This window comes from Besnoitia besnoiti, chromosome VIII (assembly GCF_002563875.1).
Source record: "Besnoitia besnoiti strain Bb-Ger1 chromosome VIII, whole genome shotgun sequence".
In the NCBI taxonomy this organism is placed as follows: domain Eukaryota; phylum Apicomplexa; class Conoidasida; order Eucoccidiorida; family Sarcocystidae; genus Besnoitia; species Besnoitia besnoiti.
This window is the reverse complement of record NC_042363.1, coordinates 3,187,035-3,213,013: the sequence shown is the minus strand read 5'-3', so window position 1 is coordinate 3,213,013 and position 25,979 is coordinate 3,187,035. Positions and strand designations below refer to the sequence as shown.

Genomic DNA, 25,979 nt, shown 5'->3' with positions numbered 1-25,979 from the left:
CATCCCCACTTTATTCAAGTATGTCACATTAAAAGATTCAAGCCGGGGCTCCAACCTCATGATTCCCTACCACGGGACGCGCAACCCTTCTATCGAAAGGCTCCGTTCGGGATTCGGACTTCAGACAGCTACTCTATTCCTCCTACCAACTAAACCCAATAAAAATAAACGGCGAGCGTGATATGAGCAACAGCGAGGACCGGTCCAGTTCGACGATAGTAAGATGCAGCAGCTGCAATCGGTGCAGCTCCCGCATGCAGTGACGGGCCCCTCTGGCATGGCGGTTGGGATCGCACTGTCATTTTTCCCTTTAGGTGGCTGTAAACATTCACTCTGCAGTAAATATCTTGTTTTTTGTCTTTTTCCTCCGCATCTTCTTTGGATCTGCCAAGTGTGAGCCCCAGTCGGGCGGTCAGAACCTGATGTTATGTTGCGGCGTCGTCCACGTATATCCCGTGCCTGTGTGACTCAGCTGATCTATCAATTCCATTGCGGTGTCATCGTCTTGACTGGAACCCAGAATCCTTTTTCCTACATGGGAAGGCACCCTCGCTCTGCAGAGTGCCTGCGGCTGCGTGAAGTGTCTGTAGCTCGGAACGACGGAAAACAGCCCAACGTGTTAAATCGCGGGGCTTGACTGCGATGCATGCACGAGCTTAGCGAAGGGTCGCCGTATCCGCAGAGGGTGTTGCTGCCGCGCCGACGGAGCGGCATCGCTTCCACAACATCCGCGACTGCCGTCGTGCCCAGCCTCAGGCTATGATTCCGAAGCCACTCACTGCCTGACGCTGAGCTGACATCTTTTCCCCGTCCACCATGGACAGCGAGCTTGACGCAGCCTTTAAGTCCGGGCCTAGGCTTGCCAGAGCCGCAGGCTCAAAGAGTCTGGCGCAGAAAAAAAGGGGGAAAGATGCGCCGTCCACAGTAGCTGATTTTGCGTCTATTTCTGCGGCCGCTTCCCAGGAGCTCGCCTCGCCCGCGGCGGCGGCCGATTCTGCAACCTCTGTTGCTTCCCCTTCTTTTTCCAGCCTCGGTCTCTGCGCGGAGCTCTGTGCGTCGGTGTCGGCTCTGGGGTGGCGGTCGCCGACGCCGATTCAGGCCGAAGTGCTTCCATACGCCTTACGGGGCCGCGACATCATCGCGCTGGCGGAGACGGGGAGCGGGAAGACCGCGGCCTTTGGTTTGCCGATCCTGCAGCAGCTCCTGCACCACACACAGAGATTCTACGCGCTGATCCTGGCACCCACACGCGAGCTCTGCCTGCAGATCTCTCAGCAAATCCTCGCCATGGGCGGAACCCTTGGCGTGACCGTCGTGACGCTGGTTGGCGGACTTGATCACAACACGCAGGCCGTCGCGCTCGCGAAGAAACCGCACGTCGTCGTCGGCAGTCCCGGGCGCGTGGTAGACCACCTGCAGCAGACGAAGGGCTTCAGTCTCAAGAGCGTGAAGGTGAGTGACTCCGTTGAGTGATCGCCGGAGGCGAAGCTTCAGCGACGTTTCCTGGCTCCATTTTCATGGCTCTTCCCCTTCGGCGTCGCGCACGTCGACGCGCCTACGGGAGGCAGAGACGCGAACACAAAAAACTTCGTCGCCATGCCAGAGAAACTGCGAACACGTACTCGCTCTTGCGCGTCGAATGCCGAATGCCGCGCGGCGCGATCCTTGTTACCGCGCCTCTATATGGGTGGAAAGACCGTGTGCATGCACCTCGAATCCACATTATGTGACTTCAAGCACAATGAATGCGTTCCCTAGTAGCCGCGTCTGTAGTTCGATCCCATGGCTGTCGTCAGGTGCTGGTGCTGGACGAGGCGGACCGATTGCTGTCTCTGGATTTCGACGCCGCCCTCCAAGTTCTGCTCGAACACGTGGGCAGCCCTGCGGAGCGACAGACGCTGCTCTTCAGCGCCACCATGACCACCAAGGTCTCGAAGCTGCAGAAGGCCTCGCTGAAGAAGCCTGTGAAGGTACTCCGAAGCTCACTGCGCGCCTAGGATCAGACCAAAAGAGTTCACGAGTCGTACTAGGAAATAGGAGCTCACGGTAGCTCTTGGGAGAACGGCTTCCCACTGGTGTATATTGGTATAAAGAAGTTCCCATATCCTCCCTACAAAGCAGGCATCAAAAACATAAAGATAGGGCACTGCACGAGCAGGAGGCGGGCAACCACGTGGGGCGAAAGCCTGTGTTGCCTCTTTTTTGTGTGAACTCTCGAACCCACGCTTTGCGCGGACTCCAAGGGCCCGTTGCCGTCGTCTGCGCAGAATTCACCTACCAACTTGAAAGACCGCAGGCCGGATGAAGCACACACGCGTTTCGTGTCGCGTCAGTCTCAGTTCATACGCGGCGTTGATGCGTCCCCTGCGCATGAGGACTCTCCGTGCCTTTGTTCTTCCTTCTTTTCAGCTGGAAGTCAACAGCAAGTACGACGTGGCTTCGCATCTGCAGCAGCACTTTCTGCTCGTGCCCTTCAAGCTGAAGCACACCCACCTCGCGGCGGCGCTCCTGCATCTCTCTCCTTCGTCTGTCATCGTCTTCACCAACACATGCTCCAACGCTCGGAAGACCGCCCTCTTTCTCCGCCACCTCGGCTTCCAGTCGGTAAGTCTTTCGACGTCCGCGCTGGCGCTTCACTCGAGTTTCATTCTTCCAGAGTTCTGGTGCACGAGCATCCTCGTGGACGACCCTCGAGTGTGCTTATCTCTTACCTGCGTTTGTGGAGCGCCGAGCCCACGCGCGCGCTTCGCTATGGCCTAGGGCTTCCCTCACCTCCAACCGACTTCCTTCGCCGTTCCCATGAGTCTCTGTGAGTGATGCGTTCGCCCGGTCGCGGTTTTGCGGCGCGGATTCTCCGCGTCTTTGTCGCGTTTACTCTTTGCGCGGGAGACGTTGACGTCGCGTCTCGTGCTGTCGGCGCTTACGCAGGTGTGCCTCCACGGGAAGATGACGCAGCCCCAACGCATCGGCGCGCTGACCAAGTTCCGCGCGGCAGAGACGAGTTGCCTCGTCGCGACGGAAGTCGGCAGTCGCGGTCTCGATATTCCTCACGTGCAGATGGTTGTGAACTTCGACGTCCCGCTCTCTTCCAAGGAGTACATACACCGCGTCGGGCGAACGGCGCGCGCTGGGCGAAGCGGGCGCGCGCTCACGATCGTGACGCAGTAAGGTTTCTGAGCTGCCGCCAACCTCCCCTTTCCGCTGGCACTCCCCGCTTTGCCGCGTCTCGAGTCTTGGGGTCTCTCTCTGCGTGTGCTTTCTTATGGAATTCGCTATCTTAGGACCGTTACAGTTACAGCAAGGACCCCTTGCATGCCGGGCGAGGAGCACAGCTGGACCGATGCGTTCGTTGCGCCGTTGCCCTCTCCAGTTTTCTTTTTTTCGCTTGATCTCCTGCACTGCGTGCTTCTCCCCTCCACGCTCGTGTGTGTATCTCTCTTTGCTGGCCTCGTGTCCCGTTCTGCGCCTTTTCCTTGCCTCTTCTTCATCTCTTCTTCCCATCTCATCTCTCGGGTTCTCTGCATCGGCCTGCGCGTGTTTCAGGTACGACGTCGAGGCATATCAGCGCATCGAGCACGCGCTGGGACAGAAACTCGAGGAGCTGACAGTAAGGCTTCCAGCGCGCGCGACGGCCCCAAGGGGACGGCGAGGGGGGGGGGTGGGGGGGGGGGGCGACGTGAGGCGAAGGGAGAGGGAAGGAGTGGCTTCCAGGCGCGGGCACGTGGACGACGCGGACGCATAGAGGCTATCTTGACTACGCGGCAAGAGGCACAGAGCGGAGCTCTGCCAAGGCATAGAGAGGAAAGGCTGGAGCGCGGCGGGCATAAGGCACATAAAAGGAAAGACCGATACATACAGACTGCGGATTGCGTATTCCGTCTCCCTCGTCTTTTGTTTCACGCATACCGCTTGTCAAACACGCTCCATTTTTCAGGTGCTCTGAGCGTTTCATTCTCTACTTTCAGCCGGCCTCAGCCTCCCGTGTGCTGTCTCTGTCTCCTGTTCAACGTGGTGTGCGTCTCCACGCGTTCCATTGGGCTGTTCGCTTCCTTCATGCGCGGGTGCTTTCCGTTGTCGGGGTTTGTTGTTCACAGGAGCTGACCGCCACTGAGAAGGTGATGCCTCTCCACGAAAAAGTGCTTGAAGCCTTGAGGTGAGTCAGGGCCTGAAACTGGAGAGGAGACAGGCGAGGGCGAGCCGGAGGAGACAAGCGAACGACGGTCACGCAGCGAAGGCGTTGCCTGGTGTCGGAGTCCTTTGGCTCGCGCGGTTTTCATTCTCGACGCCACCTGCTGCGGGGTAGCCCTCACGCTGCAGCAGGAACACTCTAGCCATCACGTGGGCGCGGCGTTCGCAGCGCAGCAACCGTTGCGAGCGATTATCTGCGCCTGCTGGGGCCCCGCCGCCTGAGAGTTGAGGGGCGCGGTTTGATAAGCAGGACCAGAGTCCGGTCGGGTAGATCCGGCGTTGTAGACTGGCTCAGGCTGCAGGCTTTTAGTTTGTGGAAGCATGGGAGTGAGCAGCCACAAGGGAAGGGCGAAACCTCTGAAACTAACGTCAGAAAAGACAGCCGCTCGCGCGGAGGAGGCAGAGGCGAGGAGGCGATATCCTGGAGAGGGAAAGGAGCACGCACACACCTGGAGAGAGTGCTCGTATGAAAGACCGGACTGGCCTCGGTGACAGGCAGTGAAAAGCACGCGAAAAAAATCACTCACTCTTTGCGGTGTCTTTACTTCAGGTCCGCTGAACTCGAAGCTCGAGAAGCTGACGACGCTGCACTCGTCCAGAAGGCGGCCAAAAAGAAGCGAAACGGGGGCAAATCCGGCGGGGGAGGCAAGAAGAGGAAACTCGGCTGAAAAAAAGCTGAGGCGCGGAGATCGGCTGAAGCAGGGTGAGTAGAAGGACGTGCACAAACCCGGGTTTTTTTGTCTGTTTTCCCGTTTTGCTTTCTCCTCCGGTCCTGCGCTCGGTCGTTTTGCAGTCCGCGGACTGAGCACCGCCCGTAGTTTCTACCCTAACGGCGCTATAGCTCCGCCAGCCTCACCCTATTTGTGGATGACACGTTAGGGTGACTTTTCCAGTTGCAATTGGACGACACTCGTATTTCTCATTGTCTGTAAGAACATTTTCGGTGTATTCTGCAGTCGGGTGCGCAGCCAGTAGTCGCAAAGCCCCCACGTGCGGGGGCGCGTCGAGGATTAACAAAAAGCAAGCGAGTTTAGAGCCACTTGATTCTGGCGGTTTGAGCCGTTGACACAACATACAGCAGCCGCGCGACTTCAGAGGCGAGGCATAAATGTGCCAGACGACGGAGTAGATGGAATCGTAACCCACAGAGGTCGAAACGGGCACACACGTTCAACACGCGCGACATGCGGAAATCTCTTTCCAAAAGCTGGGAGATGGGTTGGATCTTCGTCCTTCGCCTACTGACTGGCACTACTCTAAGTTTATACACAAAAGTCTGACTCTGAGGATGCCGTGGGGACTGATACTGCGCAACTGAGCTGAGCGCGTATGTAGATCCGGTAGTGCGGTGAGCGGTAAGAGCTAATATGGGTAGAATTACAGTTTTATTTGTATGGTGGTGATTTTCATATGTACCGGTAAATCTTTAGAAACAGGAAAAAGCAGTTTGTTTTTACTTGAAATACTACTGACAATCGAGCAGTGGTCTAAACCAGGCAGACGTAACTTCCAGCATTCACGGATATGTGATCACGAAGGGATACGGGTGCAGAGACGCTGCGGTAGCATTGCAGTCTGCGCGAATCGCCGAATGCTGAGTCAGAAGGATACCCAAGAGGACTCAGAGTGCTCAGGGTTTGACTCTGATACGACTTTTGTCTCCCATAATTTTATATATATATATATATATATATATATATATATATATATATATATATATATATATATATATATATATATATGTATCGCACCAAATAACTCGGCACATGCTGAGCAGATATGCTGCGAACTATCAACCAGGTGTATCACGGCCTCGCGAATACGTTTAGTTGCGTGGATGTTTTCTCGTACTGAGCAGAAAAAAATGAGGGAGCCCTATCTGGGTAAGCAAGAGACCAGCGGGCTCGCGTAGAGCGCCTCTTTTTTTCGTGAACTGCCGATCCCTGCTTTTCCTTTCATCGCTCCCGCAAGCGCTTGGTCCACGTCTAGCGGGTAAACACGTAGACACATCATTGTGTGCTGATTTATTGCACGCAATTCCGATTCTCGAGATACTTCTACACATCCTCGGTAGAGCCTCAGAGCTGCATTGCGAACGAAAAGTTTCCGCAGATGATTACCCGCGCAGCTGCCTCGTGTTCTCCGATGTTCTGTATGTGGCCTGATTCGGCGCGACGAGTTCGCCGACCGTTAACCACATTCTCTGCACGACCCTCGCTGCGGAAACGGGCGAGGCAACGGGTCGAGCTGGAGGAGAGGGCGGCGGTAAGTGGCTCCCGACTATTGCGGTTTACGATAAGGTTTGATTGCAGAAGACGCTGAAACGTGTGTGCTTTGTTTTTGCGCACAGGAAAAAACGGCGCGTCACATCCACAAACCACACAAAAACTCTTCCTAGGACCGACCCCTTGATATGCACTCGGCGTCAATACAACCTTTTTCAACGGCCACCACGAGAAGCCGTCCGGTTCCTCCTCACCACACGAGCACATTTTCTTTTGTAGCTTGCGAGCGCAAGTCCCGCAGTTGAAAGACGCCCCCCTGCGACGCTCCGGACTTGTGCCTCTCACTTTGCATGCCCTCCCAGTCGACAACACAGCTGCTTCGCCTCCACATCGCCACTCGCGGAATCCAAAAAGCTCTGCGACACGCATTTCTATCTAGGAAGCAAAGCGACTCCTCCAGGCGCTACACGTCGGAAAAGACTGGGAGCGCGCGAACTGAAGCGTCTTGTTTCTTCACAAACTCTGCAGCGTGTGCTCACTTCACAATGCAAGACAGTCTTCTACACCACATGAACGTCACGCGACCACGACGTGGAGAGAAAGAAAGAGCAAAAAGAAAAAGCTGCGCACAGGAGGCGCATACACGGAATCTACTCGGAAGCTTGAGTCACGAAGCGTCCGCTCTCGCGCATAGACCGACCGCGAGCAGAGACGCGCGCGACCGGCGCGGAGGACTGTCCCCCCTATCTCCGCGCTGAAACTCGGAGCGCGCACACGGAAAATGAAAACGCGTCTGCATTTTTTTTGCCAAAGAGCCGCCCCCGCGCCTTGCTCATCATTCGTCTCCGCAGCTCCTCAGATGATAGACAAACACGCGCGGAACGCTCACAACCCGTCCGTCCTGTCGCGACCTGAACAAGGCCCGACCCGCCCGACGGAGTGCAGGGGAGACTCCCCCAGGGGGACGGAAGCGATCCGCCCCTGGACCTTGCACGCGTGAGCACACTCGACGTCAACATGCGCACGAAACCCGCGCGACTCCCCGGGTCTCCTCCACAGCAACAGAAGACGCCAAATCTCCTTTTCCACACTCGCGCCTGATCGGGACTCTAGCCAACTTGATGAACAGGTTTAGGCCTCCATCTTACTGCTCGGCCTCCTCTCCCCTCAGCCATCGGACTCGCCAGGCCCGCCCCCAGGAAAGTCTCCCCTTTTGGCGCCGCAGGACGGAGACAAAAGAGTCTCCGCAAAAACGCACTACGAATGACACTACGACTGAAGCACCCCTAACCCTGACCCTTCCAGAAGAGAGGACGACTCCCAGACGAGGACGACAGAAACAGGAGGAAACGCGTTCCTCCTCGACAGAGGATCGGGCTGGAGACGGCGAACAGTGAACCAGACCAGCTGAAAAGACTTAGCTCCGTCTCCATGAGGGCGAAGAGTCGAGGCGCGTCTGTATACAGCCTACTTCTCCTGGGCGCTCGCGCAGCATCGCCTGCATCAGATACCCCATCATCCACACATCCCACTACGGTTTAGGGTTCAGAGCAACTGGTCTCTTTCTGGGTCTTCTGCGTCCCTCTTCGGGGCCGCGTCTCCTCATCGAGGCCCTCGCCCGTTACCTTTCGTCCCTCTCGCCGCCTCGTGCATCAGTCGATGCCGCTGGGCTGTCACGGTCAACCCCGAGCGTGGGCTCCACGGCCCCCGCACTCGCGGGGCTTTCCAGCCTCCTCTCGCCTCTGGCGCCTTCTCCAGCGCTCCGGCTGGATGCACTGTGGCCTCCGTGCCCAAATGCGGAGTGCGAAGACGACGGGAAGTCACTGCCGCGTCCCACCGCACAATTCAGCGCGGCGTGGAGCAGCCGCGCTTGACCTTTCTTGGAAATTCCTCCTGAGGAAACCGAGTGGGAGCTGCCGCTTGCGTACTGACCCTCGTGGGCTCCACAGACTCTGACGCCTCCCAACCCGGGAGTCCCTCCGTGTCCGCCGCGGCCTGGGCCCCGCTCGCCGCTGCCGGCGCCCGACGGAGTCGAGGCTGTGGGCGACGCGAGCGCCAGGCTGTGAGACGCAGCGCCTGGCAGGGGACGGCGCCGCGATATGGAGGAAGAGAACTCGAGACTTCCTCCGCTTGTCCGCCGAAAATGCTCGCCAAGTGCGCTGTCCTGATACCGGGCCGCGTCCGCGCCTCTGGGGAAATGCGAGTTCACGAAGTACGCAGATTCATGTGCGCTGCCGCGACCTCCACTGCTCTCCTCGCTCCTTTCCAGACACGCAGATGCCGAGGCCGGCGCGCGCCGCTGCGCGCCACCTGCGTCGAAAGATTCTTCGCTTGCGGCGTCTCTAGAGCGCTGCTCAGGCAGTGCGGAGCTGGACGCCTGCGACCCGTTCCCGACGGCGGCCGGCGCGCTGGAGGTGGTGAGAAACGGCGTCGACTCGAGCTCGGTGAACACGTGCCCAGGCGATGAGCACGTCTTCTTAGCCGGCGGCAGGCCGCCTCCTGTTCCTGCGGCGCTGCTGAGGCTACCGCTCGACGAGCTGTAGCGGGAGAGGTTGTCAGCGTACACGTGCGACCTCGGCGAGGCCGCCCTGAACGCGCTGACGCCGCTCGGACTCCCTACAGAGGAATCAGAAGGAATGCTCTTCGCGTTGTGCGCCAGGCGCCAGTGGACTTCCTCAACGACGCGGTGGCGCGTGCGCAGTGCGTCCCGGTGCGGGGAGAGGTGACTCATCGCGGCGGAACCGTGCTGACTCGCGCCGCTGATGCTGCGCTCGCCCCCCGACGACGCACTCGCTAGAGACAGCGCGCCCGCGCTCGGGCCGCCTCCCGCGCCTCCGCCGTCTCGGTGGTTAGCACACCGGAAGTCCTCTGCTGCGGCGCCGCCGCGAATTCTGTGGACCGACGGCGACGCCAGACTGCCCGCTGGAGAGCTGCCCGCGCTGCTGCCGCTTTCTGTGCGCGGATGATGGGGAACGTACCTCTGCTGCGTCGAGGCGCTCGCCGCGGACGCAAAGAGGAAACTCGCGCCGTTGTCGTGCGCAAAGAGACCCTGGGAAGGCTCCAGGGCCCTGCGCCCGCCCGGGCGGTCTCCCCCCCCCCGTGCGCCCGCCGCCCCTCGTCGTACTCGCCTGTACCCTGGCGCTCGCCACGGCCTGCAAAGAGCCGCTCGCGCGACGACGGGTCGCGACGGGCACTCGTCCAGCGCCCAGTCGCCGGCGTCGACGCGGAGACGACCGAACTCGCGCCGCCTCGCCCGAGGCTGCTCTCCTGACTGCTCGCGCGGCTGCCGCAGCCACTGGCGCTGCGCCGCACGCGGTAGCCGCCAAAGACGCCCGTCACGCCTGGAGACCCGCCGCGGGCGCCTTGCACCTCGTGCCGACTCACAGGGCAGCTGGACGACGAGGGTGCGAGGCCCAACCCCGAGGGAGACGAGGCACTGCTTCGGCCCTCGCTGCCTGCCGTCCGCGGGGAGGAGGCGCCTCCCGGCGTTGCGCTCGAGCTCATCCTCCGACTCTCGCCGCGCGCGCTGGCGTACGGAGACGTGCTGGCGTGGGGCGTGAAGCCTGCGGCGGAGCCGGTCGCGCCGGAGAGGCTCGCGCCCGCGCGGTCTCTCTCTCCGCTCGGATAACCTCCTCCCGAGGCACACGAGTTGAGCGACGAACAGGGCGAGAGAGGCGGCATCCGCTCGCCTCCGCCGCGGTCGCCCCCGCACGTCCCGAGCGAGTCCGAGGAGTGACCTGCGAGCGAGGAGGTCGAGGAGACGCTGTTCGCAGCCGGCGCACAGCTCTGACCTCCCTCCGCTCCCTGCTGTCCCAGCATCTTCTGCCGCCGCAGCGCTCCAGGGACGTACAGGAGCTTCTCCGCTCGATGCTTCAAAGGGATGCGCTCGCGCGCGACCCGCCGAGACGAGTTCGAGGCCGCGACGTCGTTGCCGTGTGGCGCGCCTACCTCCGACGGCGTCGAAGCCGTCGGCGTGTCTTTGAAAGAAGGCGGAGAAGGCAGCTGGGGCGCGGACTTCGAGGTCTCGTCTGCGTCTCCGCACTCATTCAACTGCAGCGACGCAGACGACGGCTCCAGGCGCGCGGACGCGGCGGGAGCTGACGAGACTTCGCGCTCCTCGAACTGACCCACGGGGGACAGACAGACTGCGCCTGCGGCCACGTCTCTTGGTGATCCTTGTGAATACCGTCGGGGGCGCGCGCCCGGGAAGGTCGCTTCTTTTCGCGTCCTCCTCTCCACGGCGTATCGGGCCTCTCCGTGAGCTCCGCCCGCGCCCTGTGCCGCCGCATTCTCGCCCGACGCGCATGCGCCCGGATGTGGAGGCGAGCTGCCCGCGGTCGGCTGCGGCGCGTCCTCGTGATTTGCCGGGGCCGGCAAGGATGACCCCACAGACCGGGTCGTCGATGGAGACTGAGCGCGGAACAACCTGAGTGTGCTTGTCCGCGTTGCAGCATCAACTCTTCCGCCGCCGCAAGATCGAACGCTCAGTCCACCCGCTACCGAGCGACCTTCTCTGCTGCTCTCATCCGAGAGGCTGCCCGCCACGTCGTCTTCGGCGCGACCGTGCTGTCCTAGGACACCCCGTATATTCGTAGACGAAGACGTCCTGAGCTTCCAGTGCTCCCTGTCCACGGCCTCGCCTGCAGCTGCGCCGCCTGCGTCCTCCCTCTCTGGCCCGGCGCCTCGCCCAGCCCCTCGAGCCCGCCGTGCGCCGTCGAGAGCGGGGCTGCGGGAGCCGAGGGCTGCAGTGTGCAGAGACGCCGTCTCGCCTCCACTCGAGACGCTCTCTCCGCTGGCGCGACGCGCGGACCGGTCGGCTGCTTCGCCGTACACGGACGGCGAGGGATCTGAGAAATTCGTCCTCCTGTCGACTAAGAAACTCTCTGTACTCTTGCTGCTAGACACACTGCTTCGCGTCTCCGCGCGCGGAGGTCCCCTGGCCTCCACGGACCCCGCGGAGGCCCCTGCCTCCACGCGACTCTCCCGAGGCTGGAGTTCGCCCCCGCGCATGCACTCGGGGCTCGGCTGATCCGCGTCATACGCACTTCCCAACCGGCGACGGCCGGGCGCGGCGCCCTCCGGGTACGCCGAAGAAAACTGGGACTTCCTCCCGATTCTCTCCTCCGCGGCCCGTCGCTCCCTCGCAAACTCTTCAGGCGCTTCCGCCGACGCGTGGAGGGGCGCTCGACGGGGGGAATCACAAGAGGGCGACAAGAGCGACGGCGAGACGGCGACTCCCGCGGCGAGATGCGCAGACGAAGGCACAGCGATAGAAGAAGGAGAGGGGACACACGTAGTCGAGAGCAACGAGCGCGAGTAGGAAGGAAGCACCGGAGAGGCTGAGACACTCGCCAAAGACCGTGCGGCCAGAGCCGCAGCTGCGACAGACGAAGACAGCGCCCCGCGAGGCCTGTCACTGCCAGTCAGCGGGAAAGGGCGATGCGAAGGCGCCGATGACTCATTCGACAGAGGAGAGGCGAACGACGACCTCAGAGGAGATGAAGACGACAACCGCGAAGTCCCCACCCCTGGCGGCATCAGATCCGCGCCCACTCGCATCTTTCTCGACTTCCCCCAGACGCACCACCCAGTCCTGAGCCCACGGGGGGCGTCGCCGACGGCGACAGTTCCCTGCTGCCGCTGGCCGTTCTCTCAGCTCTAGCTGCTCTGCTTCCATATGCGGAGCTGCCTTCGTCAGCCCCCCCCTCCACTCCGACTCCACCGCTGCCCTGCTGCTCCTGCGGGAGATACGCCGCCCGCTGGCGGCTGTCGCCTCGGGTGAGCTCGTCGTAGCCTTCGCCTCCCTCCGTCGCTCCACCTCGCGGGCCGCGGGCCTCGGAGGCCCCTGCGGGGCCCCCGGTGGTCCACGCCACGTCGCTCGCACTGCGTCGCTGAGCCGCGCTCGCCGCCGACACGCCACGCCCGTCCTCACCTCTGTGGCTGCCGCGGTAGTAGCTTCCAACAGACGCCGCGTCCTCATCAACGAGAGACGAAGCTGACGAGTGCGAAGAGACACTGGGCTGCGCGCTGCCGTCTCTGCGCACATGCGACAGATGGAGACCGTCCCGCTCCTCTCTCTTGGGCGAGGACGCCCGCTCGGCGCCTGCGTGCCCCAGAGCCTGCGCGGCTCGCTGCGGCTGCGCCGCGTGGCGCGCGAAAGGCGCGTCCTGCTGCTGCGGGCGCAGAAGGCCAGACGCTCCGCGACCTGGCAAGTGCCCACCTCGCTCTCCGGACGCGCCAGCAGCCCACCCGGGCGCCGACGACGCGGGGGCGCTGCCGTCGCCTCCCGCCTCTCTCGCGGCGCCAGGATGAGAACTGCTGGCTCGCCCGGGGCTTGACGCTTTTCCGGGCCCCCCGGAGGTCGCGGGGCTCCCAGGCACGTTCAAGACTGCTGAGCTGCTTTCACGCGTTGCCACCCCCCCGGCGGTCGAGGCGAGTTTGACGACGCCTTGGGCCGCTCGCGGAGTTGCGGGCGTTCCGGCGGAGGGCGGGACCTGAAAGCCGGCGCCTCCGCTCGGCTGCGATTCTTGTTGCAGAAAGGCCTGCTGCGAACCGCGTCTCGAGTCCATCCCAGTCACTCCGTTTCGGCCGACACGCTGGGCGTTTGCGCCTGCGGGGCCTCCGCCATACATGAAGCCAGACTGATGCGCCTTCTCGCCCGTCTCAGGGTTGGCCTGGAACCCGCCGCCCCCGCCAGCCACCGCCGCGCCCGCCCCCTCGGCCCCTCCGAAGGCCAGCGGACCGGCGGGCGCGGTGCCTGCTGCCCCTGCGGGCCGGGCCCCGCAGGGGGTACATCCAGCTGCTCCCCTGCCCTGTGTGCCCATGAGGTTCGCCGCACCGCCTGCTGCGACGGCCGCCATTGGCTGCGGAGGCCTCACGACTGGCTGACTGAGCGCCGCCGCAGCCAAGGGCCTGCCGGGGCCGTTTGCAGCTCCACTGAGCGCCGCGACCGCCGCGACGTGCGCCAGTTGCTGCTGCATGTAGTGCTGCTGTAGCATTTGCTGCTGTAGCAGCTGCTGCTGGTGCTGAACGAGGAGCTGCTGGGGGGTCACGGGCATGAGCAGGACCACGGGGTGGGCCGGCGGCGCCGCGGGGGTCGCGGCCGACGGAGACGGCGGCGCCAGCGCTGCCGCCTGAGACGTAAGGAGCTGGGGCGGCGCCGCGGCGAGGACGCTCGCGGGCCCTGCGCCCGAGGCGCAAGACCCGCTGGCGCCCGCCGACCCGTGGCTGCTGGTCGACCCCACCGACGCGGGACTGTGCTCAGTCGCGCCGACTGGGGACTGCGGCGTGACGAGCAACTGGTGCGGCCCGCCAAGCGGCGACGACAGGGCGACATTCGGGTGGAGGTGCTTGGCAGGCAGGCGAGGCAGCGGAGACGCATGCGAGGGCGTGGTCACCAGCGGCTGCGCGCCGCCCTTTCCTCCGAGTGCCTGCACAGACGGGGAGCTCGACCCGGGGAACGCCGCGAGCGCGCTGGAGCTGGGCACGCGCGACAGATCCGCGGACACCGCCTCGTACGCCACAGGCGACGGAGGGGGCACAGCCACCAAGTGGGGGGCTAGCGCCGGAGACAGGCCCACGCCCCACAGGCCCCCAGCGGGCATCCCCTCTGAAGGGACAACCGCAGCCAGCGCAGGAACGGAGGGGCCTCCTCGTCCCGCGGCGTCACCGCCAGCCGTCCCCCCACGCGAAGCCGCAGGGGGCGTTGGCAGCGCTCCTCCGGACGCCCGCTGAACTTGCTCGCCGCTATATCGATCGTCCTCGCGTCGCTCAACGCCTTCGCTGGTGCGCGAGACCTCCTGGGCCCCGCCGTCGGACGGCGCGGCGCCTTTGCGTCCCTTCGGCCCGCTGCTCCTGCCAGCGGTCTCCGACCTCTCGGCGGCGACCGCGAGAGCCGCCAGCGCCGCCAGCGTTCTTTTCTCGTCTCGCTCGGTCTCTCTGCTGCGGCTCCCCGAGCGCGGCAGCGCGGTCGCGAGGGGGGAACGCGATGCCGCGACGCCCTCTGCGGCTGCCTTCGACGACTGGGCGTCTCGTGCCGCAGCGTCTACGTCAAACACGACGGAGGACGACAGCGAGGTCAGCAGCGTGTGCCGCACGTCCTTCTCCGTCTGGTCGACGAGACCGCTCGCTGTGGCGACGCCCGACACGAGGCAGTGGCGGCAGCGCGCGACTGTGGGCTGAAGCGGCGCGCGCATGCCAACGTGGAGGAGGTTTCGATGCTTCGCGGCTGTCGAGTGGAACCAGGGCGACGAGGCGGCGATGCGGTGCAGAGTCGAGACGCGTGCCATTTCCCAAGAAGGCAGCATGCAAATGAAGCGCCCCGCTGCACTCTTACCCGTCGAGCCGGGGGCCCCGGAAGCGCCCAGGCTCGGAAACAGCGACAGGAGGGGGCGCGCCAGCGAGGAAGGGACGGTGCACTGGAGGACAGTCAACCGGGTGACGAAGTTGCACGGAGAAAAGAGAACGGGGGGGGCGACACTCTCGGGATTGACCGGCACGAGGAGCGTGGGGTAATGCCCCTCCGCGGAGAAAAACGAACTTGCTTCTTCCTCTTCGTCCTCCTGAGGCTCCAGCGGGTCGGCGCCCGCTGCGGGCTCGTTCGAGGCCGCCGCCACATTCGAGCTGCGTCTCTCCTTGGAGACAGACAGCGGGAAGAGCGCGTCCAACGAAGCCAGATCTTCCTCCACCGAATCCGAGATGCCGGCGACGCCGCCCCTCACCGCTTGCTCGCCCGCGCCCTGCGCCTTGGCGTCCGCGTCTCGCGCGTCGCCTTCGGGTCCCTGCGTTTCCGCTTCCAGCTCCGTCTCCTCGCCGCCCGTCACCGTTCCAGAGGCCTGCAGCGCCGTCTTCTTCCGCTTTTCCTCCTCGAGCAGCTGTCTCCTGTGTCGCGCGCGCAGCAGGAATCGCTGCAGGGGCTGGAGGCCCACGAGGAGGTACAGGCGGCCGTGGAGCGTGCTGCGGACATCCCTGCGACTGAGGAACTGCGTGCTCCACCAGCCGCCTTCTTGACACGTCTTGTTGCTCTCAATCACACACAGTCTGCCCTCAAGCACCGCGAGGAGCCAGACTTTGGACGTCAGCGTCGCAGGCCTCATCACGGTGACACGCACCGCATCCGCGAGCGCCGACAGGCCCTGGTCGGGCGCCGCAAGAAAGCGGGAGAGGAAGAGCGCCGCGGGCGACCCCGATGCGTACAGGGAAGGCGTCGAGCAGCCCAGAGGCTGCCCCACAGTCCCCTGCGCCTGAAGACCTCTTCCTCCTCCGGGAGGTGCAGCGGCGGCAGATCGGTTGCCACCGTCGTTTTTCTTCGCGCCGTTTTCTTCGCCTTCGCTCTGTTCGGAAAACACCGAGGAGAAGAGATCCTCGTCTTCGTCAGATTCTTCCGTCTCCACGCCTGGGGCCTGCTCCTCGTACGTCGCTGGCAGCAGGTAACGGTCGTCGGAGATTTCATCGAAAATCGCCGCGACGCCCATCAAAAGATCCCGCCGGAAAAGCTGAAGCTCGTGAGTGAACGGGTACGTCGTCAGCGCCCCGGGCGTCGCAGCGCAGCCAGCGACAGCCCCTGTAGAGAGCGCAGAATGAGGTCTCGGCGTCGCTGCAGCAACCCCTGCAACCGAGGCCAACTTCTCGCCGTCTTCACTCGCGGCGACACTCGCGCGCTTCAGCCGCCTTGCCTCCTCCGCGCCGGACTCACTTTCACCGTCGGTGCCCAGACGGCGCACAGGCGCGGACACGTCGTTCGCAGTCCGCGCCGCCTCTCGCAGCGGCGCTTCCTCCTTCCGCGTCTCCGCCTTCTCACTGTCGCCCCCGTCGCACGAGGCGGCGGAGCAGATGGCCGAACACGCGGAGGACGACGAGGCCGAGGGCGAAACCGATGGGAGGGACGCAAGCGACGCGCAAGACGGCGACGCCGACACACCCTTGACGACGGACTGCTGAAACTGCTGCTGCTGGAGAGCTCGCAGATGAAGCAGCTGGTGCTGCAGATGCTGGTTGGCGGCCTGGCTGTGGAGAACCTGGAGGAGGAGATGGAAGCGATTGACCGCTTTGAGGAAGGAATCCAAGAGATGCGCCGCTCGCCCTAGCTCGTAGAGATACACCAGCCAAGTCGCGCTAGACACCTTCGCCGCGAGGTCGACGGCCGGCTCGCTCTCGCCGCCGGGGCCCGCGGCAGCTCCGACCCCGACTGCGCCCGCGCTGGCGGCCCCTGGAGCTGCGGCCGCCGGGACGCCTGCGAGAGAGCCCAGACTGCCGCCGCCGCCCAGAGTGTGGAGGTACGCTGCGTTGGTCTTTGGGTAATCGAACACGGAGAGCAAATCATCCCACACGCCTCCGTGGCAGATGCTGGAGATGATCCTCGAAGCAGCTTCCCGCTTCGGCTTGGGAGTCGAAGAAACCAGCAGCGGGGCTGACTCCGAAGCCCCCGCCAGCGAAGACCCGCCAGTCCCCACCCCAGCCCCGCCCGAGGAGGCCCGCTGGCGACCCAGACCGCCCGCCGTTGCTGCCGTCGCGTCGCGCTGCGACGCGGAGTTTGTGAATTGAGAGGCGCCGCCGTGCGAGAGGGACGCGTACTGAGACTCGTGGGAGACGAGACCCGGCACCGAGGCCACGTGGCGAAGTGCGGGGTCGGCAGGCCAGCGGTCGTCGCCCGCGCCTCCTGCGCCCGCGTGGGAGGCCTTTTGCGCCTGACCGGACGCGACGGGCGCCGGCGACGCCACGGCGGCCGGCGGCGCCAAGAGGGGCCGCCCGAAGGCCGAGGCGGCCGCCGCCGCGGCGGAAGCCGCAGCCGGCGAGCACGAGATGAAGATCGACTGCGAGAGACAGGACCGGTTTCGCAGGTGTGCGAAAAACTGGAACAGCGAGAGGAGAAGCGGGAAGAACGACGGGAGAATCGGTGCTGGGAGTCCAACCATCGGGGCGAGGAACCCAAGCGGGCTGATGAGACGCGCTGCGGATAAGCCGCTCCCCACCTGGAGGCCCAACTGACTCAGCAAAGGCGCGGCAGGCATCTGACGGCTGTCTTCGGTGCCCCCTCCTCTTCCTCCTCCGGGGGAAGACGCGCAATTTGAAGGCGCCCGCCGAGAGGGCACACTCGAGGCACCGGGACCCGCCCGCGCTTCGTCCTGCCTGCGCCTCATCGCTGCGTCCGCCGCTGCAGCTTCGGCTTCAGCGGACTCGCCCCTGCCGTCGCCAGGCGCAGGGGCGGCTGCGCCGGCCGCGCCTTGGCTGGGCGCGTTCACGTTTTCGCCTGCGCGTCTCGCTGCGGCAGCGTTGGGGGTTCGACTCCCTCCACTGCTGGCGCCGAGAGCACCATTCGCCCCGAGGAGTCGCTGCTGGCCACCCTGACAGAGGTGCACAGCAAGCATCATCCAGACGATGCTGGGCAGCCCGCCCTCCTTCATGGTCGGGAGCTTTCGGTTCCGCACCCAGACCTTAAGGAGGCGCATGAGCGGGCGGAGCTGCGGGCGCTGCTGCAGGACGAAGCTGAAGAACTCCGAATGCCAGATGCTGTTGCTCGTGTTGACGCTGATGTCGCAGACGACGGAGGCGTCTGGCGTCCGCAGAGTGAGGATGGGGACACGAGCTGAGTCGACGAGCTGCAGCTGGACCGACCTCAGAGGCCAGTCGCTCCCCAGCGCGGACTCGCCCGAGTGGAGCAGCTGCTGCTGCACCGCCTCGATCATCGCGCGCAGGTGCTGCAGAATGCCGCGGGCGTCAGTCGAGGGCGAGGATCGATCAAGCAGCACGACGTCCAAGTCGCTCCCCGCAGCGTCGACGTCGTACGCCGTGCTCCCGGCCAAGTACAGACTGACTTCGCTGCCCAAGATGTTGTGGACAAAGTGGACGAGGGAATTGTACAGCAGCCGCTTCTCGTCACGCGCAGACGCGGACGGCGTCACGTGGTGCAAAAGCTGCTGCAGAAGCTGCTCAGACAGGAGCAGAATGCGGCAGACTTGGTGAGGCGGCGAGGAGAACGTCGACTTCGGATGCGCCCCCGCAAACGGCGGAGACACCGAATACCCCACACCAGCCGCCGGCCGCGAATAGCCCCCTGCTTGGAGCCCCGGGAAGCCCGCGTACGCTGCCGCGGACACCGCGCCCGGCGCCGCCAGAGGCCCGCCAGCGAAGTTCTGCGGAAGAAAGACGGTGGGCGGGAGTCCGTGGGAGGAGCGCCCCGCCACCGACGCCAGCATCGGAAGAGACAGCGGCGGAAGTGAAGGCAAAGACACTGCCGGAGAAGGAGGCGCGTGGGCGCCGCGCGCCCCCGCGGAGACAGGCACAGCTCCGCCCCCCACAGCCAGCGCCGCGCCTGCGACAGCCGCTGATGACGGCGGAACATGTGTGCGGCCAGAAGGCGGCATTCCCACTGGCGAGCCCGCCACCTGGCCCCAGGAGTCTGCGCGTCCCCCCGCGCGAGCAGGGCCCACTCCGTCGATCGAGCCCGCGGACCTGCTGCCGCCTCTCGCCGGCTCGCCCTCCTCGCCGCCCCTTTCGGCATTTCGCGCAGGAGGCACTCGGTCTGCGCCCGCACCTCCGAGAGGGACTGGCGCCGGCGCAGCGGCGACCGCGGGCGTGCACGTTCGCCCCGCCCCCGCGCCCAGAGGCGTCGGGAGGTTGTGGGCGCCGACAGCGAGCCCCGCGGAGCCCTGCGCCGCGAGGAGGAGCTGCTGCTGCAGGTGCTGCAGCTGGTGCTGGTGACGGAGCTGCTGCGAAAGCTCCTGTAGAGACTGGTGAACCGCCGACGGCGAGACACCCTCGTGGAGCAGCTCTGCGGGGCGCACGTCTCGCGTGCTTCCAGAGGATGCAGAGGAGGAGGAGGACGCGTCCACACCTGACGCCCGCCCGCTGGGGGCGGCGTTCGCTGCGGCCGCCGCGCGCGCCGCACTGTCGCCTTGACCTCCCTTCTGGCCTCTCTCTGTGGGCAATCCTGCGCTCTTGGACGTGGCACAGCTTTGGGCAGTAGGCGACACTGCCGCAGCCGGGAAAGCCGAGCCTCCCGTGCCCGTCGCGTGGACCGGAGAGAACGCGGAGAGCGACGCAGACACCGCCGCCGGCGCCATGGGGCTTGTCGCGCCCGACAGGCCTTCGCCGGGATACCTAGACGAGCTCGGAGGCGCGGACTGCGCAACCGGAGACAGCGGAAAGAACGGGAGAACTGTGTGCCCAACCTGGAGCGGAGAAGAGACTGCCGCGAGGTGCCCATGAGGCGAAGCCGCCGCCGCGCCGGGAGAAAGAAGTTGGTGTTGCAGAGACGTGCGATGATACGGAGACAGAGATGGATGCAGTGAGCTAACGGCTTGAGACAGGCCCGCTGGAGGCTGTAGCAACAGCTGCGGGCTCGCCCCGCCCAACGAGGCCTTCTGCAGACTCTCATCGGGCGCCGACACGTGGCGAGGCCGAGCCGGAGCCGAGGGCGTCGGCGACTCGGCAGAAGCCGGAGCAGAAGAAACATGACCTGTGTAAGAAGAACGAGGAGACTTTGCAGAGACTCTCCGAGACGCCAGCGAAAGAGCTGGAGAAGGCCCCGCCTGCGGCGCCACGCCGGGCTCCCCCCGCGGTCCGCGCGGACTCTGCGCATGCGCCAGACGCCCACCCTCCTTGGGGACTTCTAGGCACCGCGGAGAGGAATCCTGCTCGGCGCTTTCCGTAGTATGAGATACTGGACTGCCGGGCGATTGACAGTGTGCCTGACGGGCGTCGGCTGCGGCCAGCGTCTTCGCCTCCTGGTTGCGACGCCGCCGCTCTCTGGCTTTCTTCTTGCCGCCTGCCGCCCGCAAGCTCCCTTCCGCCCTGTCCTCCCCGGAGAAACACGACCGCGGAGATGCGCACTCCTCGCCCGTCATCGTCCCCAAGCTCCGCGGCCGCGCCGGCTCGTACGCTCCGCCCACGCCGGCCTCCACGCCGTTCTCGAAAGCCGTGGCGCCCTGCGCGGAGACGGGCGACCCCCCGCCGGAGACGGCAGCCGCCTGCGAGGGTCCCGCTTCTCCATTGGGCTCGTGGGTCTGCGGCGAAGCAGACTGGCCTCGCCTCCTTCCCGTCCCCGTCACTGGCGTCCCGCTGCCGCTCCCCGGAGGCAGGGGACTCCGCGCCCGTTTTTCGCCCAGAGAACAAGAGCTCCCTTCTTCTCCGCGAACCTGCCTCTCGCCTCCACCTGCGCTCCGCTCCATCGTGTGCGGCGTCCTGCGTCCCTCGCCTAACGACCGCGTCGGTCTTCCCTCATCCGCCTCCCCCTCGCCGCGCAGCGCCGCCTCCGCCGCTTCGTCTTGAGCCGCTTGGTTCATCTGCTCGTCTCTCTCTCTCCAACCCTGAGGTCTCTTTTCCACTGAGATCTGGTCCGCGAAATATGGCGCGGTGCGCGCGTCTTCCTCCGGCTTCTGAGCCCGACGCTGCGCTCCCTCGACCGGCGCAGAGTAGCTGCGTGCCTGGACGGGTTCATCCCTCGATGCCTCCTCATCCGGCGTCTCCTCCGCCGTGCCCTTTTGCTGCCCACCGGCCGCTGGTGCGTCGTCAGGCTTCGCCGCTGCGGCCGCGTTGGCACCCGTCGCACGCGCGCCACCCGCCCGGCCCTCGACAGTCATCCGCGCGCCGTCAGCGCGTCTGTCGGCTGCTCCTTCTCTTCTGGGCGAACCGACTGCCGCCTGTGCGTTGCCGCCTGCCTCGTGGCAGACCGCTCTCGCCCTGCCTCCCTGCGGGGCGCCCTCGCGGTCTTTCTCTGCGCCGTCGCAGGGCTCGCCCTCGGTCCGCGCGAGCAGCGCGCCTTCGTTACCCGGGACGTCGCAGGCGTCGAGGGTCAGGAGGTCTCGCGGCGTGTGGAACGAAGAGGTGTGTGCAGGGGTGAAGAGTTCGTCGTTCTGCGTGAAGGACGAGGTCGCCGCCGAAGACGCGCAGCTGTGGCCGCCCTCGGGCCAAAACTCCTGAGAAGACGCCGAGGGAAAATTCTCCGAGGCTTGGCCTGCATGCGCGGCACCCCGCCGCGAGGCGACCGCGGCGGCGAGGCAGTGCGCAGCCGCCAGCGCCTGGGGCGGCCCGCGCGACGCGAGCCGACTCTCTGCGCGCCGCGCGGCCGCTCCTCCCGCCTTGTGAGGCGCCGAGTCTCGGCTTTCCTGCCGCGAGTCGAAGGGCGACGGCACCGACCCGTAGGACGAGCAGCGCGCGGTTGCTCCCTCCTCGGCGTCGTCCGACACCCGCCGCGAAGGCAGCACGGAGGACGCGGACGGCAGATTCTCTGCAGAGACGAAGGAGCCGTCTTCCTGCCACTCGCAGGCGCCCTCGGCCTCGCGCCCAAAGGCCTCCGCGCCGAAAAAATGCGCCGAGACGAGGCGGTCAGGGCCTTCTTCGCTCTCCGGAGAGCTGCTCCGCCGCGCCTGCTCCTCGGCGCCGCCGGGGATCTGTCGGGGCTCGCCACCGGGGTCCGCGGAGACAGTCGCGACACGCCGCGAGCGCGACGGCGTGAGACTCACGTTCGAGGGCGATTTGAAGCTGCTCTGCGGCGGCAACGGAGAAGTCGATGAAGAAAATCCAAAGGATGGACACGAGGAAGATAATTCCACAAGGCGGGATGTCGAAGGGGCGGAGGGAGGCTCACAATCCGTCCTAAGCAGATCCTCATCCTTGCCCTGCTCGCCAAAGGGCGTCGCCTGCCGAGGGGGCACCCGCCTCTCCGCTCTCTCACATGCATCCGTTGCGAGGGGCTCTTCGTCTCTAGACACGCGTCCGCCACCGCTTCTTTTCTTCTCTTGTTCTCTGTCTTTTCCCATTCCCACGCCGCTGCCAGTTCCTTCTCCCACCTCAAAAACGCGCGCATTGCGCTCTGTTTTAACGCGAGGTTCGCCGCCTCTTCTCGCTCCGGCTTCACTTACAGTATTCTGCGCGACTTCGGACTCGCCCGTCACAATATCTGCGGCTTGTGTGAGAGGCGTATTCGGCGCAGCGGACTCAGACATAGTCGCCGCGCGTCCTTCTCCCCCGTTTCCGCTCTCTTCAGTGGCATCTCTCCTCCCTGCGGGTTGCGGGCACGAACTCACCCCGCCGGCAAAAAGCGGCACCTCTGCGGGCGCGGTTTGTCTCGCCCCGGCCTCCGCCGCCCCTGGCACGCCCGCGGCGAGAGCCTCGCTGGGGGACGACGGCGGCGGAGGCTGGGCAACGTTCGAGCCGGCGCCCGTGAGGCCCGCTGCTTCTCCGCACGGGCACGCGAAGGTGCCGGGAAGGAATAGCAGGCAAGGCGCGAGCAACACCTCCGCTCGCGGAACGTGGACGGGCTTTTGCAAATTTTCCTCGTCGTTCCCTTTCTCGTGCACCCTCAACTCTTCGCCTGCGGCCTCCACGCCCTCGATCGCTCTTCGTGAAGAGTTCGCGGGCACGCGATCAGCCACGGCATCCGACCCACTCTGGTGGCGCTGACGAACTGGAGACTCGGATCCTGCCACACACTCGGAGCCGGTGGCGTTTTCATCACTTGTTTCCACTCCCTCGGGATCTACTCGCGGGACCTCGGCGCCGCCATCCGCCTCCGGCTCCGTCGACGGGCGCCCGCCTTCCGCGCTTGTGTGCGAGCGGCCCTGTTTCAACCGCGGGGACCCCACCAGCCCCTCGCGCGGCTCGCCCGCCGAGCGAGCGGCCTCTGGGCTGGGACGAGGCGCCCGAGCGGCTGCCCTACCCTGCGCACCGAGAGTCCCCCCCTCGCCCGAGGCGGCTGCGACAGACTGGAAGGAGGAAGAAGAGGTAGACAAAGAAGGCCACTTCGAGGAGACAGGAGCTGCAGGAGAAGACGACGGCGCGGAGGGCGAACAAGAAACGGGCGACTCAGGCGAGGAGCCGGAAGGCAAGATAGGAGAAGACGAACACACACCCCCAGAGAAACAAACAGACGGCGAGACTTCGCGCAGAGGCCCTGGCTTGCCAGCGGCTTCGTCGCGTCCAGCAACAGCTCGAGCTGCGCCAGTCGAACCGCGTCGCGAGCCGGAGCACTCCGGAGAAGCCGCAGAGGGGTCAGCGGGCGGAGGGTCCGCTGAAGAGACTCGGTACCCAGCAGGGGCAAACGAGACTGGGGAGCGCGGAGGCCGCTCCGCGCCGGCCTCAGGCGAGTCTCTGGCGTCCGCAGCAGCGAACCCCGAGGCGGCTGAGGACGCGCAGACCGATTCGGCGCATGCGCCTCCTCTGCGCGGCGACGGCGCCGCCACACCCGGAGACGAAGAGACACGGTCGTAGGCAAGACGCGAAGAAGGTTCCTCTGCCTCAGGGAACACTGGATCCCGCCGGCGAGAAGACAGAAACGGCTCTCCGTCCTCGTCTTCTTCCATGGTGCCAGGTGGAGAAGATGAACTGCCGCTGGACCCTCTTTCGCGCGCAGCTTCGTCTGGAGACCGCGCGCGCGTCCCTGTTTCCGCTGCAACCCACGCCACCTCCGGGCGAGACTCACCGGGGGGACTGGACGACTCCGACAGAGCCCGTGCCGAGAAAGACGCGCCCGCAGACGGTCTGGGCGATCCCTCTGAAGGCGTGCGACCCTGACCCGAGGCGTGCTGGCGAGGAGGCGACGCGCGCGCTGCAGCCGCAAAGGCTGCTTCGCGGCACGCTGCCTGAACTGGGAGGCACGCACCCGAGGGCCTATTGAGGGGCGAGGGCGCCGCAGACTTCTCAGCGCGACTGAGCCATCGCCCTCCCTCGACGCCTCCTTCGCGTCGCTGGTCGGCTGCTGCGCGCTCACGGCTCCTCGACGCGGCCGATGACGGAGGACTCGAGAGACTTGCGACCGAACTCGCGGTGAACGAAGAAAAACGACTTTCGCAAGGCGAACGGCGGGGGTTAGAGCTCTCCGCAGCGTCTGCCGCGCCGCCGACGGCGCTATGATTCATGGCCCTGGAGCACCACCGCGAAGCGCCACTGGTCTCCTCTCTCCTCTCTGGCGAAGACACGCGCAAAAGTCTCCTCCGCGATCCTCCCCAGAGAATGCGGCTCTAAGTGCCGTTCTCTTTCGCCCGCCTCGCGCAATGGATAGCTTCATACACCGGGGGCCGCGGCCGAATGAAACGAGAGAGAGGGAAGAAGACAGGGAACGAAACTCGACTGAGACAAACGCTGCAGTCAGGGCGGCGAGCGAGACACTCTTTGAAGCATCCTCTCTCTTAGATAAAGAAGGAATACGAAACCAGACACCAACGAGAAACGGATCAACTCGCCTGAAACGACAGGCTACGACCAGATGCAGAGAGGAAGACGAGCGAGAGAGAGGGAGCTAATACAGAGCTACGAGACACGAGCTTCTTATGAAGATTTTTTTTACTTTTTCTCTTGCAAACAAACAGGACAAACAAACGAAAACATCTACGTCCGCCGCGCGTTTTCTGTTGAGGCATCCTATAGAGCCTGCCACACAGCAAACTCGCATCGAGAACGAGCCAGAAGCCAAATTTTTTCTTTTTTACGAACACACCATCAAAGCGCCGCAGCGGACAGCAGCAGACACCGTGCTTAGACGCCAGGCAAAAACGGGTGTACAAACATTCGGCGTCCAACGACGCAAAAAAAAAACGGATGTCTTTTTTAAGTTTTTACACGCGCGGAGAGCCAACCACGGGGCCACGGCAGCCGCTGAAAAAACCTGAAATGGACTCGCCTCGAGAGAGTTGCTGCAGGGAGAAAGGAATCCCTCCTGAACGTCGACCCGCGGCGAAGGCAGCCCTGTCGAGTGCTCGCGCCTCTCGAGGCCGGAGTGATGACGAGCCCCGGCAGTCTCTCCCGCCGACGACGAATCTCGCCTCCTATCCACGCGCAGTTGCTGCAACAGCACAGAAGCCACACACACAGCAGCGCGCCGTGAAGCCCTCCCCCCAACCTGCGACCCCGCAGATACCTCCGGCTCCCCCTCCCCCCCGCCCCCAACAAGACGCCTGCAGCAAAACTGACACGCGCCGCGCACAAGCAGTAGATGTCGCGACGCGCATCCTGAAACGCCGATCGCGAGCGGCTGCGGGGCTACCACGTCTGGCTTGGCTCGAGAACAAGCTGCCTTCGCTCTTCACACGCAGAGCTGCGTCCATGCAGCTCGACGCGCAGCCTGGACTGCAACCGGCTGCGACACGACCAGAAAGGGATGCGCCACGAATTCCGAGAGGTGACCAACAGGGCCTCACGCACGCAGTCCACATTCATACGCACACGCGCCCCCCGGGGGGAGCCCCGCAGACGCCGAGAGAGGAAGGTAAAGAAAGCAGGCGACGGAAGGCCCGAGAGCGAGAGGATGAAGGGAGATAGCGGGTGTCTGGCAAGGCGCCAGGGAAGGAGAAGACGCACGGCATCAGGGACCGGGCGCACGCTCTTCAGAGAGGTTCACGCAGTGGCGACGAAACGGGAAAAGACAAGGCTGTGCTCGAGTGATCAAAACGAGAAACGAGTCGGCGCATCGGCATTAGGAGCCCCGCGCGCATTTGAAAGGTCGACCCCCAGTCACACCCCAAGAAGACACGACGGCGGAGTCGCCTGCAGACGAGCGTCACTGAAGAGAAGGACGGTTTTGCGCGAGGAAAGCAGGCACGCTTTTCACGAAAGGAGGGCGAGGCGGAGAAA

The 25,979-nt window shown here is 64.6% G+C and overlaps 3 protein-coding genes across 3 annotated transcripts; 1 reads left to right on the top strand and 2 right to left on the bottom strand.

Moving 5' to 3' along the window:
* Positions 1–816: 816 nt before the first annotated feature.
* Positions 817–4,856, top strand: BESB_085620 (DEAD/DEAH box helicase family protein; the record flags this gene model as incomplete). The annotated part of the gene is made up of 7 exons (XM_029366912.1): positions 817–1,452; positions 1,797–1,970; positions 2,410–2,604; positions 2,929–3,164; positions 3,544–3,607; positions 4,095–4,153; positions 4,739–4,856. The coding sequence occupies 7 exons, from the start codon at positions 817–819 to the stop codon at positions 4,854–4,856; spliced, it is 1,482 nt and encodes a 493-aa protein (XP_029217372.1).
* A 3,178-nt stretch (positions 4,857–8,034) lies between these two features.
* BESB_085610 (uncharacterized protein) lies at positions 8,035–9,144 on the bottom strand (the record flags this gene model as incomplete). The annotated part of the gene is made up of 1 exon (XM_029366911.1): positions 8,035–9,144. The coding sequence occupies one exon, from the start codon at positions 9,142–9,144 to the stop codon at positions 8,035–8,037; it is 1,110 nt and encodes a 369-aa protein (XP_029217371.1).
* Positions 9,145–9,206: 62 nt separating this feature from the next.
* Positions 9,207–24,268, bottom strand: BESB_085600 (uncharacterized protein; the record flags this gene model as incomplete). The annotated part of the gene is made up of 2 exons (XM_029366910.1): positions 9,207–11,941; positions 11,998–24,268. The coding sequence occupies 2 exons, from the start codon at positions 24,266–24,268 to the stop codon at positions 9,207–9,209; spliced, it is 15,006 nt and encodes a 5,001-aa protein (XP_029217370.1).
* Between the last annotated feature and the right edge of the window lie 1,711 nt (positions 24,269–25,979).